This window comes from Mercurialis annua, linkage group LG5 (assembly GCF_937616625.2).
Source record: "Mercurialis annua linkage group LG5, ddMerAnnu1.2, whole genome shotgun sequence".
NCBI lineage: Eukaryota > Viridiplantae > Streptophyta > Magnoliopsida > Malpighiales > Euphorbiaceae > Mercurialis > Mercurialis annua.
In genome coordinates, this window is record NC_065574.1 from 37,953,812 (window position 1) to 37,968,100 (window position 14,289).

At 37.1% G+C, this 14,289-nt stretch overlaps 1 protein-coding gene and 1 non-coding gene across 2 annotated transcripts; one reads left to right on the plus strand and one right to left on the minus strand.

Annotated features, from left to right (window-relative positions):
- Positions 1 to 12,145: 12,145 nt before the first annotated feature.
- Positions 12,146 to 14,064, minus strand: LOC126681820 (uncharacterized). Its single transcript, XM_050377374.1, has 5 exons — positions 13,759 to 14,064; positions 13,237 to 13,710; positions 12,809 to 13,116; positions 12,268 to 12,650; positions 12,146 to 12,171 (listed from the first exon to the last, which is right to left on the minus strand). The coding sequence occupies exons 1-5, from the start codon at positions 14,062 to 14,064 to the stop codon at positions 12,146 to 12,148; spliced, it is 1,497 nt and encodes a 498-aa protein (XP_050233331.1).
- On the plus strand, positions 13,469 to 13,575 carry LOC126685214 (small nucleolar RNA R71). The gene has a single exon (XR_007643325.1). It is a non-coding gene; the product is annotated as a small nucleolar RNA R71 (small nucleolar RNA).
- Positions 14,065 to 14,289: the final 225 nt, after the last annotated feature.

Below are 14,289 nucleotides of genomic sequence, written 5' to 3' on the forward strand. Positions count from 1 at the left end.
TAGCAATTTAAGCCGGACATTTTTATCTATTTATGCCAAACGTTTACAAACGTTACGAAACAAATCCAAACATTTCATCTTGTTAGCGATTTAAGCCAAACGTTTAAAACGTTACAAAACAAATCTAAACATTTCCCCTTTTTAGCGATTAAAGCCAAACGTTTACAAACGTTACGAAACAAATCCAAACGTTTCACCGTTTTAGCGATTTAAGCCAAACGTTTACAAAAATTACAACCCAAATCCAAACGTTTAAAACGTTACGAAACAACTCCAAACGTTTCATATTTTTAGAGATTTAAGCCCAACATTTACAAATGTTACGAAACAAATCGCTAAAAAGGTGAAACGTTTAGATTACTTTCGTAAAATTTTAAATGTTTGGCGTTTGGATTTGTTTCATGATGTTTTTAAACGTATCAGTTTCATAACATTTTAAATGTTTGGCTTAAATCGCTAAAAAGGTGAAAGATCTGGATTTATTTCGTAACTTTTGTATACGTTTGGCTTAAATAGCTAATAATTTGAAACTTTTGGATTTTTTTTCGTAACATTTTCAAGGTTTGGATTTGTCTCGTAACGTTTGTAAATGTTTGGCTTAAATCGCTAAAAAGGTGAATCGTTTGATTTTGTTTCATAACGTTTGTAAATATTTGGCTTAAATCGCTAAAAAGGTGAAACGTTTGGATTGGTTTAGTAACGTTTTAAACTTTTGGCTTAAATCGCTAAAAAGGGGAAATGTCTTATTTTGTTTGGTAATATTTGTTTTTGTATGGTAACGTTTGTAAACGTTACCGCTTAAATAGCTAAAAACGTGAAACGTTTGGATTTGTTTTGTAACGTTTGTAAACGTTTATCTTAAATCGCTAAAGAGGGTGAAATGTTTGGATTTGTTTCATATTGTTTTTGGTTTCGTAACTTTTGTAAACGTTTGGCTTCAATCGCTAAAAAGGTGAAACGTTTGGATTTGTTTAGTAACGTTTTAAAATTTTGGATTTGTTTCGTAACGTTTTAAACGTTTGGATTGGTTTCGTAACGTTTTAAATGTTTGGCTTAAACTGCTAATTAGTGAAACGTTTGGATTTGGATTTGTTTTGTAAAGTTTGGTTTAAATCCCTAAAAAGGTTAAACGTTTGGATTCGTTTCGTAACGTTTTTAACGTTTGGCTTAAATCGCTAATAAGGGGAAAAATTTAGATTTGTTTCGTAAAGTTTTATATGTTTGGCTTAAATCACCAAAAAGATGAAACTTTTGGATTTGTTTCGTAACTTTTGTAAACGTTTGGCTTAAATCGCAAAAAGGGCGAAACGTTTGGATTTGTTTCGAAACGTTTTAAATGTTTGAATTTGTTTTGTAACGTTTGGTGTTTCGAACATTACGAAAGAAATCCAAACGTTTAAAACGTTACGAAACAAATCTAAACGTTTGGATTTGCTTCATACGTTTGTAAACGTTTGGCATAAATTGCTAAAAAGGTGAAACGTTTGGATTGGATTCGTAACGTTTTAAACGTTTGAATTTGTTTCGTAACGTTTGTAAACGTGTGGCTTAAATTGCTAAAAAGGTGAAACGTTTTGTTTAATTTCGTAACGTTTGTAAACGTTTGGCTTAAATCGCTAAAATGGTGAAACGTTTGGATTTTTTCCGTAATGTTTTAAACGTTTGGATTGTTTTGTAACGTTTGTAAACGTTTAACTTAAATTGCTAAGAAGGTGAAATATTTAAAACGGTATACAACTAATCCAAACATTTAAAACGTTCTGGAAAAAAAAAAACAAATCCAAACATTTGGCTTAAATCGCTAAAAAGGTGAAACATTTGGATTTGTTTTGTAACATTTAAACGTTTGGATTGGTTTCGTAACGTTTTCAATCTTTGGCTGAAATTGCTAAAAATGTGAAAAGTTTAGATTTATTTTGTAACGTATTAAATAATTGGCTTAAATCGGTAAAAAGGTGTAACATTTGGATTTGTTTCGTAACGTTTTAAACATTTGGATTAAATCGCTAAAAAGGTGAAACGTTTGGTTTTGTTTTGTACCGTTTGTAAACGTTTGGCTTAAATCGCTAAAAAGGCGAAACGATTGGATTCGTTTCGAACGTTTTAAACGTTTGGATTGGTCTCTTAACGTTTTAAATGTTTGGCTTAAATAGCTAAAAAGATGAAACGTTTGGATTTGTTTCGTAACGTTTTAAAAGTTTGGATTGGTTTCGTAACGTTTTAAATGTTTGGCTTAAATTGCTAAAAATGCGAAACATTTAGATTTATCTCGTAACGTTTTAAACGTTTGATTTAAATCGCTAAAAAGGCGAAAAATTTGGATTTGTTTCATAACGTTTAAAAAGTTTAGATGAAATCGCTAATAAGGTGATTACAACGTTACGAAACTAATCCAAACATTTAAAACGTTACGAAACAAATCCAAACGTTTCCCCTTTTTAGCGATTTGAGTCAAACGTTTACAAACGTTACAAAAATCCAAACGTTTAAAACGTTACGAAACAAATCCAAACGTTTCACCTTTTTTCCGATTTAAGCCAAACGTTTAAAACGTTACGAAACTAATCCAAACGTTTCACCTTTTTCCCGATTGAAGACAAACGTTTAAAACATTACGAAACTAATCCAAACGTTTAAATGTTACGAAACAAATCCAAACGTTTCACCTTTTTAGCAGTTTAAGCCAAACGTTTACAAACGTTACAAAACAAATCCAAACTTTTCACCTTTTTAGCGATTTAAGCCAAACGTTTAAAATATTACGACACAAATCCAAACATCTAAAATGCTAAAAAGACAAATCCTAACGTTTCACCTTACTAGCTAATTAAGCCAAACATTTAAAATGCTACGAAACAAATCAACGTTTAAAAAGTTACAAAGGCAATCCAAACGTTTAAAACGTTACGAAACAAATCCAAACGTTTAAAACATTACGTTTGGCTTAAATCGCTAAAAAGGTGAAATGTTAGAATTTTTTTGTAACCACGTTTCACCTTTTTAGCAATTTAAGCCAAACGCTTGCAAACGTTATGTTGGCAAATAATCGCAAGTGTACGATATCGCTCAAGTAATATAACTTGGAAGACCAAGTATCGATCCCACAAGGAACAATGAATTAAACAACTAATTTCTAATATTCTTTAATTGGCTAGTAGAAAAATAAATGGATTTGTGTAAACTAAATAAAATCTAACTTAAATTAACTCAAGTAATGAAACTAAAAATCTTAAATTAAACAAATAAATTGAGGTTTAAACTATAATGGCAAAAAGCTCAAGAATTGATAATTCCAAATACACTAGTAAAAGAATGGATTAAAACTTATTTAGTGATTTTATTGTGAATCGAACTATTCTAATGCACCGAATCCCGCTCTCTCAAGCCTCAAAGATTCAAATAAAATCACAACCTAATTAACTAATCAATTATTAACTTGCTCTCACAATATTAAAATTGAATTAAAAAAACCAAATTGTAATTATGACGCAAACTCAACGACTAACTAAATTCCAACCCGCTCTCACGGCGTTTTCCTCTAAATTTTTAACAATCTCTCAATTAGTTAATTAAACACAAAATCATGAACTAAGTGATCAAATTAATTCAAGCATTAATCTTAGTAATTAAAACATAATTTTACTCACTTAATAAATACTAATCCAATTCGAAAACTAATCTAAGTGTTCATATCAATCCCCGAACAAAGGATTTAGTTACTCATGCTTAAACTTAAATTAAACAAAGAAGAAGATGAAGAATTAAACATAATTAGAACAATAAATACCGGAGTTGTCAATTTCGGAAGAATCGTCTAGATTAAACTTGAAATCTTCACAATCGTTATTTGCAGAAACTAATAATAAACTATTTATAAACTGCTGGAAAACAGAAGCTAAAACGCTATTTTAAGAGAACGAAAAATAAATCTAATGTATTCTAATTATTAAAACTAGACTATTACAAGGTCTTTATATAGTGGAGGAAGCTCTGGAATCTTCTAAGTCGATTTACGAATCGAATTTGAAATAGAGTTTCGGTTGGAGTCGGAAAAGGAGATTAAGTCCAAGTCCAATTCTGATTAGGCAAATTTCACCTCTTTCTCGTTCGTACCTTCAAGTCTCGTTCGAAAAAAACCTTGACTGAGAACAAAATCTCGTTTTCCCATCCTTGGTTCGAACGAAACCTTTGTATTTCTTCTTGAGTCTCGTTCGAGAATGTCTTTCTCCTTCGAGACTCAAGCTTTTTCTTCATGGTTCCCGTTCGAGAATTGTGTTTTTCGAACGGGAACATCCCTTTACTGCACAAGTTTCGTTTGAAAGAAATTAATCCCATTTGATCCTTTCTTCACGACATTAATTTCTTCGTCCGCAAGCTATGCGTTTACTCCAACGCTCAATCCTTCATGAATTAGCTCCAAATACTCGATTTTCACATAATTTCCACTGAAATACTAACAAACACTATCAAACATAAAAATGCTAAATAATCTATAAAATTAATACTAAACGTGATAAAAACCGAGTAAAATCGACCCTAATTATAGGAGTAAAATACTCCTATCAAACCTCCTCACACTTAACCTTTGGTTGTCCTCAAGCAAGAAATAAATCTTACTCTACAAAATATGTTAGAAATCCTTAGCATATATCTTAACAATGAATCAATCAAAAGAAATCCCCAACCTATGAACAATATGAACAATCAAAACATCTAAACCCAACAACTAAATAATGATGCAATCAAATAACAATAATAATTTATGACATAATTCAATATAACAAAGGTTACTAACTCATTAGTACAAGGTCAAATTGAATCACACTTCAAGTTTTACTATCACTTGCGGGACATGGAAAATAATCAATTTCTCACTTAGGCAAATCATAGCACAATTTAGTAAAAACTAAGCTAATGGCATCAATATATCAACAAGTAGGGTATATATCAAAGAAAAGCTCACAATTGAATACATGAATACTCACCATAAGCTTGCTCATAGTCCCGGACTCCGCTACTTGATTCTGTAATCAACAAAAAATCATATGGTCTTTAATGGGGTTATAATGTGGCTAAGGTAAAAGGGTAGGTAAAAAGAGTAAAACAAAGGCTAATTATCAACTTATTAAACTATTTATTACTACTATTAACTTCTAGGTTGATCTAACTCCGCTTTTGCGTTTTATGTGAACTTTTAACTTTCTTTTCTTTTTGAATTACGCTCTACTCATTGCTTTTTGCAATCTCAGAATTTTTTTCTTCTTTCTTTTGAGCTATTACTTGCAAATTTCTATCTCTCTTCTTTTTTTATTTTCTTTTTCAATCTTTTTCAAGGCGCAAACTTTATCTTTTAAGCACAATGTAGTTCACTTTCTCTTTTCACTAATCTTTAGTTATTAATCACCTATATTCATCATAGTCATAAAAAATAATATATTAAGTCGATAAGGTAAATAAAAGAGGTAAAACATAGAACGGTAAAGGGTAAAATATGGTAAAAAAACAATAAAAAGGCTTAAGACTCAAATTGGTGTAATCTAGGGGATAAAGGGTAGTCTATTTAAGTGGTCTAAAAGAAAGGTTATACCTAATTTCCATAATCATCTAATTTGTTGAAAACTCAATCGTGTAACTTTAAACGGACACCGAGAAAGTTCTAGGAATAAAACATGAAATCAACACTCACAACAAGGAAATTAAGCTAAAAAACTCTCAAAAGTGTGTAGTGTTTATGCCATAAACTCAATTCCTACAAAAATTATGCTACTTATGCCAAAAAGTTTAAAAACGACTATAAAAATAAACAATCGACATGTCATGAATCCGCATCAAGTTATTCAATTATGTTTCAACGATTTGAAGAAGTCTAAATTTCGAATTCACCCTCGTTTCATCGGATTATGTCAACAAATTATTTAAGTCATTAAGCAAGGATCACTAATCAATTGTCGAATTAAGAAGTCGCATTCATACATTCATCGATTCGGGAAAATTTAAGATTGACAAATTAATTAAGATACACACCAAATCAATACTTTTCATATTTAAAGACAAAGATTGGAGCGATACAAGCCTTTGAAAATAAACTATTTTAACACCCTAATACATTCTACTAAAAATAAAAAGAAAGCTGAAAATAACTACTTCAACACCCTAATAAAAACAAAAATAAAGCTGAAAATAAAGATAAATCACCGAAAATAACCCAAACGAAAGATAAAATTTTCTTCCCCCCTCCTCACGCTCTTTCTAGCTATGTCCCCAAAGCTAAGAAATAAGAAAAATAAAAACAGAAAATTAAAGGAGTTTGGGTTAGAAAAACAAATTTCGCTCTAGTCAAAGGCCGGTGGATCCGGTGATGGTTCCGGTGATGGATAACGCTCTCCGCCGGCGGCATTAAAATAACCCCGAAGAAAATCCTCTTGCCAATTAAGCCGTGCCCGCATTCGATCTTGCCTCCATTGAAGTTGTGCAAGACCAACATGTTGCTCACGTCGGATGTCTTCAAGTAATTTTTGGTTAGTTTCCCAACAAACCCGGTTTTGCTCCCATCCGGTCCAGTTTTGTTCAACCAACTCAGAAAACCGTTGATCAAACCCGACAACATTGGCCGCTTCGCCGGCTTGAGACGTCTCCGCGGGTTCCTTCCCCGCTCGCCTTCCTACTCTTCCTTCCACTTCTCCTCCTTCTTCTTCCGCTCTCTCTTCTTGTGCCGCCGCTTCTCTTTCGGCTCTAGATAACAATCGCACCCTTCTATGATAGGGAATAATTCTCCCTCTCTTCACGTACCCGGCCACATCTAAATAGGAAATGTTGATACTCCGCGCCGGAGTAGACTCGAAGGTTGCCAAGATAGACGCCGTGGGCATACAATTGTATTTCTCGGCTAATGCACGAATGAACCATCCATAACCAATCTTTGACAATTCTTGTGGAACCGCTCTTAATCGCTTCAAAAGACGATAAGCCGTGCTGACTTGGTAGGCGTCGATCTCCGGATGTAAAATGGCATTTAATGCCAAAAGATCACTCTTCGCCACCTTGGAGTACTCATTACGCCCGCCAAAAGAATGCCCAAACCATTTCAAGAACACCACTATATTGATGTCTTTGACTTCATTCATCTTCGACACCTTCGACTTGTAATCGGCACGATCCGTCAATTCCCTCCAAATTGCCACTTGATCGAACTCTTGAGCCCAATTGACCAATCTCGTTCCCCTCATTCCAAAAAGTTCCACTAAATCTTCAACACTAAGAGTATGACTAGTGTTGTTGATGCGGAAAGTTATGAAAGTAGGAGAACCGCAAACCGGTTGAAGAGTAGAAAAGAACTCAAGAGTCATCTCATCGTAAGAATGGTGACTTACCTTGGCCAACGCCGTTAGACCCAAGATGTCTAAGTACCGCTCAATTTCATCTTTAATATCGAGGCGCTCCATATCATCAAAATCAATTTCAAATGGAACCGCGATATCCCGCTCCTTAATACTCAAATACAAGTCACCTTCCTCCTCCGTATGGATTTGGAAAGGTGCTTGATAACGAGACGTCAAAATCGCCGAGGTGCTAGGCCTAGAGGCGGAGGGAGCGGTTGATTTTGAGCGACTTCTTCCGACGGCCGGTAAAGATGGAATACCGCTTCTTGATTTATTGTGCTTGAACGGCAGATTGGTTGATTTTCGGTATTCTTGCTACGCACCATGATTGCGGAATGAGAATTTTTCTAAGCAAAAATTTAGAAAAATAAGAAAAGAAAAGTATTAGAAGAAGAATATGTGTGAAAAAAAATGTAGAATAATGCAAGGTATTTATAGGGAAAATATAACAAATCTCAAGATTTTCCACCACTAAATTCAAACTTTCTATTCAATAACTTTGAATTGATTTAACGGTTTAGATCAACACCATGTAATCAATCCAAGTGAAATTTAAGCACTAATGAATGGTTCGGATTTGCCAAGTCATCAATCCAAGTGAAAAATTTAAATTTTTCAAAGCACAAATCTCAAAGAAACACAAGTTTCAAAAGACACAAGTCCCAAAAGAAACACAAGTCCCAAGAAATCTACTACACTTTAATTCAAAAGTTTTAAATGAAAAATTCAAATTTCCCACTATTTTTGATGATTTCTAAAACGGGAAAGGTAATTTTCGAACGGGAAAATGCAATTTTCAAAAGAAATTCGTTTGGTCCATATTTTTCTCGTTCGAAACCTAATCGAACCCAGCCAAAATTGCCTTGGTTCTCGAACGGGAATGGAAGTCTCGAACGGGAAAAATGAAATTTAAGCCAGGGTACGAACGAGAATACCATTTTCGTTCGAAAAAACCTTAACCGAGAGCTTTTGGCTTGCAAAATTTGACTTGGTCTCGAACGAGAAAGGGATTCTCGAACGAGACCAAGGCCAATTTTGCATGTCTCGTTCGAAAATCCATTTTTTCGAACGGGAAAGCCCTTGTCTGAGCCAGATTTTGAACAATTTTGTAAGGGTCTCGTTCGAAATTATCAATTCTCGAACGAGACCAATACAAAATTGTTCAAAAATCCATCTGGAAACCCTTCCGAGACTTGTGATAAACCCTTTAAATACATGCACTATCAAAAACAAAAAAACTCACCCCGGAATTAAATGGAAACAAAATTAAACATAAATAAACAAAATTAAAAATAAATAAACAAAACCATAAAATAAAATAAAAACACGAACCTCTCGGGGTTGCCTCCCGAGTGCGCTTTATTTTTAGTCAAAAGTTAGACCGTGGCCCGGAATTTATGGAGGAGTGGTGAACATGATTTGTTCCACCACTTGATCCGTCAAAGGTCCAAGATACGGTTTGCACCGTTTTCCATTTACCTTGAAGACTTCACCACTAGCATTCTCCAATTCCAAAGCTCCATGACTTGCCACACTTCGAATTTTGAAGGGACCGGTCCAACGAGACTTCAATTTCCCGGGAAATAATTTGAGGCGTGAGTTGTAGAGCAAGACAAATGACCCTTCCGAAAAAGTTTTAGGAACGATATGAGCATCGTGCCATCATTTCGTCTTTTCCTTGTAAAGCTTGGCGTTTTCGTAGGCATTTAACCAAAATTCGTCCAACTCATTGAGTTGAAGCATACGTTTCTCCCCCGCCGCTTTGAGGTCAAAATTGAGCTTTTTTATGGCCCAATATGCTGTATGTTCAAGTTCTACCGTAAGATGGCAAGCTTTCCCAAAAACAATACGATATGGAGACATTCCGAAAAGCATTTTAAAAGCCGTACGATATGCCCATAATGCATCATCTAGTTTAAGCGATCAATCTTTCCTTGTGCTGTTAACCGTTTTCTCTAGAATTCTTTTTAGCTCACGGTTAGAAACTTCAACTTGCCCGCTTGTTTGAGGATGGTACGGAGTAGCGACCCGATGATAGACTTTATACTTCCGCATCAAGGCATCGAATTGCCTATTGCAAAAGTGAGATCCACCGTCGCTTATTATTGCTCTAGGAGTCGCGTATCGATTCATCAAACGTTTGAGAAAATCCAACACAACTTTGGCATCGTTAGTGGGTAATGCTTCCGCCTCTACCCATTTTGAAACATAATCTACGCACACCAATATGTATTGCTTTCCAAACGACATAGGAAATGGACCCATGAAGTCTATTCCCCACACATCGAAAAGTTCCACCTCTTGAATATTGGTAAGTGGCATCTCATCTCTCTTAGATATGTTCCCCACTCTTTGGCATCGATCGCAATGACTAACAAAGTCTTTTGCATCGCGAAATAGCGTAGGCCAAAAGAATCTGCACTCTAGCACACGAGCGGCGGTCCTTGATGTACCATAGTGACCCGCATAGTCCGACGAATGGCATTGACTAAGTATAGGCATCATCTCTTGTAGTGGTACACATCTCCTCAAAATCCCATCTCCACACACCTTGAAGAGGTACGGTTCCTCCCATAGAAACCGTTTAGCATCGCTTAAGAACTTCTTCCTTTGGTGGTTATTCAAGTCCGGTGGCATTATTTCGGAAGATAGATAGTTTGCAATATCCGCATACCATGGCCTTTCTACGTCCGAAAGTACCATCAACATCTCATCCGGAAACGTTTCATTAATCTCTACGCCACTTAAAATTGGTTCCGGAATCTCTAACCTTGACAAGTGGTCGGCGACGACGTTCTTCGTTCCTTTCTTATCGCGAATCTCGATGTCAAACTCTTGCATAAGAAGCACCCATCAGATTAGTCTCGGTTTAGCATCTTGCTTTGCAAAAAAGTATCGAATGGCCGCATGGTCCGTATAGATGATAACCTTAGAGCAAAGTAAGTACGACCGAAATTTATCCAGTGCGAACACCACCGCAAGCATCTTTTTTTCGGTGGTGGTGTAATTGAGTTGAGCACCCGCCAATGTTCGGCTCGCATAGTATATCACATGAAGCTTTTTCTCCTTCCGTTGCCCCAATACGCACCCAAGTGCTATATCGCTTGCATCACACAGGAGTTCGAAAGGAAGAGTCCAATCGGGTGATGAAATAATTGGGGCCGAGATAAGAGCTTCCTTCAACCTAGAAAAAGCAACAAGGCACTCATTAGTAAATTCATAAGAAATATCTTTAACAAGCAAATTAGTTAAAGGACGAGCAATGGAAGAGAAATTTTTGATGAATCGTCGATAAAACCCGGCGTTCCCTAAGAAAGCACAAACTCCTTTTACGGTAGTTGGTGGTGGTAATTTCTCGATGATTTCCGTTTTTGCTCTATCTACTTCGATGCCGTCCTTGGAGATTTTATGCCCCAAGACAATTCCTTCCTCTACCATGAAATGGCACTTCTCCCAATTCAAGACTAGATTGGTCTCCTCACACCGGGCCAACACTCGTTCAAGATTATTCAAGCACATCTCAAAAGAGTCCCCGAATACCGAAAAATCATCCATGAAGACCTCCATAATATCTTCAATCATATCGGCGAAGATGGAGGTCATACATCGTTGAAATGTTTCCGGTGCATTACAAAGACCGAATGGCATCCTCCGGTAAGCAAACGTTCCATAAGGACATGTGAAAGTTGTTTTCTCTTGGTCATCCGGGAAGATAAGAATTTGATTATACCCGGAATATCCATCGAGAAAACAATAATAAGCGTGGCCCGCTACCCGCTCCAACATTTGATCGATAAATGGTAATGGAAAATGGTCCTTCCTCGTCTCCGTATTTAACTTGCGGTAGTCAATACAAACACGCCATTCCGTTACCGTCCTTGTGGAAATTTGCTCACCCTTCTCGTTTTCAATCACCGTCATTCCCCCTTTCTTTGGAACGCATTGAATGGGACTAACCCACGCACTATCGGATATGGGGTATATAATTCCGGCGTCGAGAAGTTTTACTATCTCTTTGTGCACGACCTCCTTCATATTTGGATTCAAGCATCGTTGTCTTTGAACCGATGCTCTTGACTCACTTTCTAGATGGATGTTATGCATGACCATCGATGGACTAATTCCTCGGATGTCCGAAATTTGCCAACCGATCGCCAATATATGTTGCTTCACCATTTTGACAACTCTCGCTTCTTGTGTTTCCGACAAGTTGTTTGAGATGATGATTGGAAGTGTCATGTTGTCGCCTAAAAACGCATACCGTAAGTGAGATGGTAACGTTTTAAGCTCAACCTTTGGTGGAGAAATAGAAGAAGGTGGTGTCACGCTCTCTCTTCTAATCAAATTTTCGGCTTTCGGCTCATCTTCTTTGGAATATTCTTCCCCGGTGGTTTCATGTGTCTCATCGGAATGAAATATGACTTTTGAAACCGGGAAAAGTTCTTCCACGATTCCATCAATCATATCCAATTTCATGCATTCTACCTCCTCAAAAGTGTTGCGCATGATCCTTTTCATATCAAACTCCACTTTGTCATCATCGATACGCAAAGTGAGTCGTCCGGCGTGCACATCTATCAATGCCCTCCCCGTGTTCATGAAGGGACGCCCAAGAATCATAGGGCATGTTTTATCTGCCGCATAGTCAAGTACGACAAAATCCACCGGAAAGATGAATTTTTCTACTTTGACTAGAACATCTTCTACTACTCCATATGACTTTTTGAGTGAATGGTCTGCCAATTGAAGCATCATCGATGTTTGCTTCAATGTTTGATCACCAAAAATATCCCTGAAAAGAAACAAGGCATTAGATTGATACTTGCCCCTAAATCACATAGACAATTGATTGAATTTAAATCGCCTATTTTGCATGGAATTGTAAAACTCCCTGGGTCCTTAAGCTTGGTGGGCAAGTCACTAAGGATGAGTGAGCTACAATTTTCCGTTAGGGAAACTGTGCCTTTGTCGTCCCAACTCCGTTTCTTCGTTATGATTTCTTTGAGAAACTTCGCGTATTGAGGCATCTCACGCAAAGCATCCGCAAAGCTTATGTTGATTTGGAGTTTCTTGAAAATTTCCAAAAATTTATGGAATTTTTGGTTGTCCCGCGTCTTCTTTAATCGTCCCGGGAAAGGGACCTTCGGCACAAATGGAGGAGGAGGCGGCGGTTTAACATATGGAAGTTCGGTTACTTCCTCCTCATTTGTGCCCGTTGTTAGATCGATCGCTTTCTCTTTACTTGCATGTGGATCATCAAGTTCTTTCCCGCTTCAAAGTTCAATAGCTTTGACTTGCTCCCTTGGATTTGATTCCGTTGTAGACGGTAAACCCCCTTGAGCTCTATTTTGAAGCGAGATGGTAAGTTGAGAAATTTGAGTCTCGAGATGGTGATTGACAGAAGCTTGGTTCTTAAAACCGTCTCTAACTTCCTCAATAAGCTTGTCAATTTTTCTCCCCTCATCCGCATTCCGATTTTGAAAACCGGGTGGGTGTTGTGGTCGGTAGTTGTTGAAGTTGCCTTGGTTTGTGGACCATGGTTTCCTCCTTGGAAATTTGCTCCTCCCATATTTGGGTTGCCATTGGCTTGACCCGAATTATCCCTCCATGAAAAGTTAGGATGATTCCTCCACCCCGGATTGTAGGTGTTGGAATATGGGTCATTTCCTTGCCTTTGCCCATTGACGTAGTTAACTTGCTCATTTGAGTTTTGATGTAGAACGGGGCAATCCATTCCCTAATGATCATGCCCATCACAAGTCTCGCAACCCATTTGAACTACCGCAAGTTGAGCATTCCTTTGATTCGCTTGTTGTTTGTACATCTCGAGTTGTGCTAGAAGTGTCGCATTCTTCGCTTTCATTGCTTCAAATTCTTGGGTTTGTTCGAGGGTCATTATACCCTTTTGAGGTGGTTGCCTCATCCGCTCGGTTGACCAAGAACAACTATTTGTAGCGAGTTCCTCTAGAAAGTTATTGGCCTCATCATAAGTTTTCTTCATAAGTGATCCTCCCGATGCCGCATCAATTGTTGCCCGTGTACCCTCATTGGTACCATTATAGAAAATAGAGACAAGATGCTCCCTTCCTAGATGATGATGCGGACAATTTCGTTGAAGCTCTTTGAAGCGTTCCCAAGCTTGGTATAGAGATTCACCATGTAATTGGAGAAAATCTATAATTTCCTTGGTCATCCTCGCCGTTTTTCCCATAGATAAATACTTATTGAGAAAAGCTTGTGCCAATTGCTTCCATGTTGTGATTGAGGTGCTTGGAAGTGATTGAATCCAATTCCTTGCTTTATCCCTCAAAGAGGAAGGGAAAAGACGAAGCTTGATTTGATCCTCCGTCACATTATGGATTTTGAATGTGTTGCACACCTCCGTGAATTTTGAAAGATGAGCGTTTGGATCCTCGCGTTCCAACCCATAAAATTGGCAACGACTTTCAAGTAGTTGAATCGTTCCCGGCTTGATTTCAAAATTGTTAGCGAGGATAGGAGGTGCAAAACATCCATAGTTGGCGTTGTCCACGTTGGGTAAGAAGAACTCAACCAAGGTACGTCTTTCGGGAAGAGGGACAACCCTTTCGTTTGCCCTATTAAGAGCTAGGCCATCCTGTGGTGGTGGTGGTGGTGGTGGAACAATCCCCTCATGATTCAACGGAGGGTTACGGTCGTCCTCCATTGTTTTGGATTTCCGGGCTGTTTTTCGGATACTTCTTTCGAAGGATGTTAAATCTGACTGAAACGGTTCTAGCGGTTTTTTGGCACGTCGTGTATTAGGCATACACTAACCAAATCTCCTGCGCAAACACAAACAAGAAAACCAACGTAAAATCCAAGAATCACAAAGTATAAAAATAACTAAAAGTAAATAAAACTAACTCAATCTAAGAATAAGATACTCTTA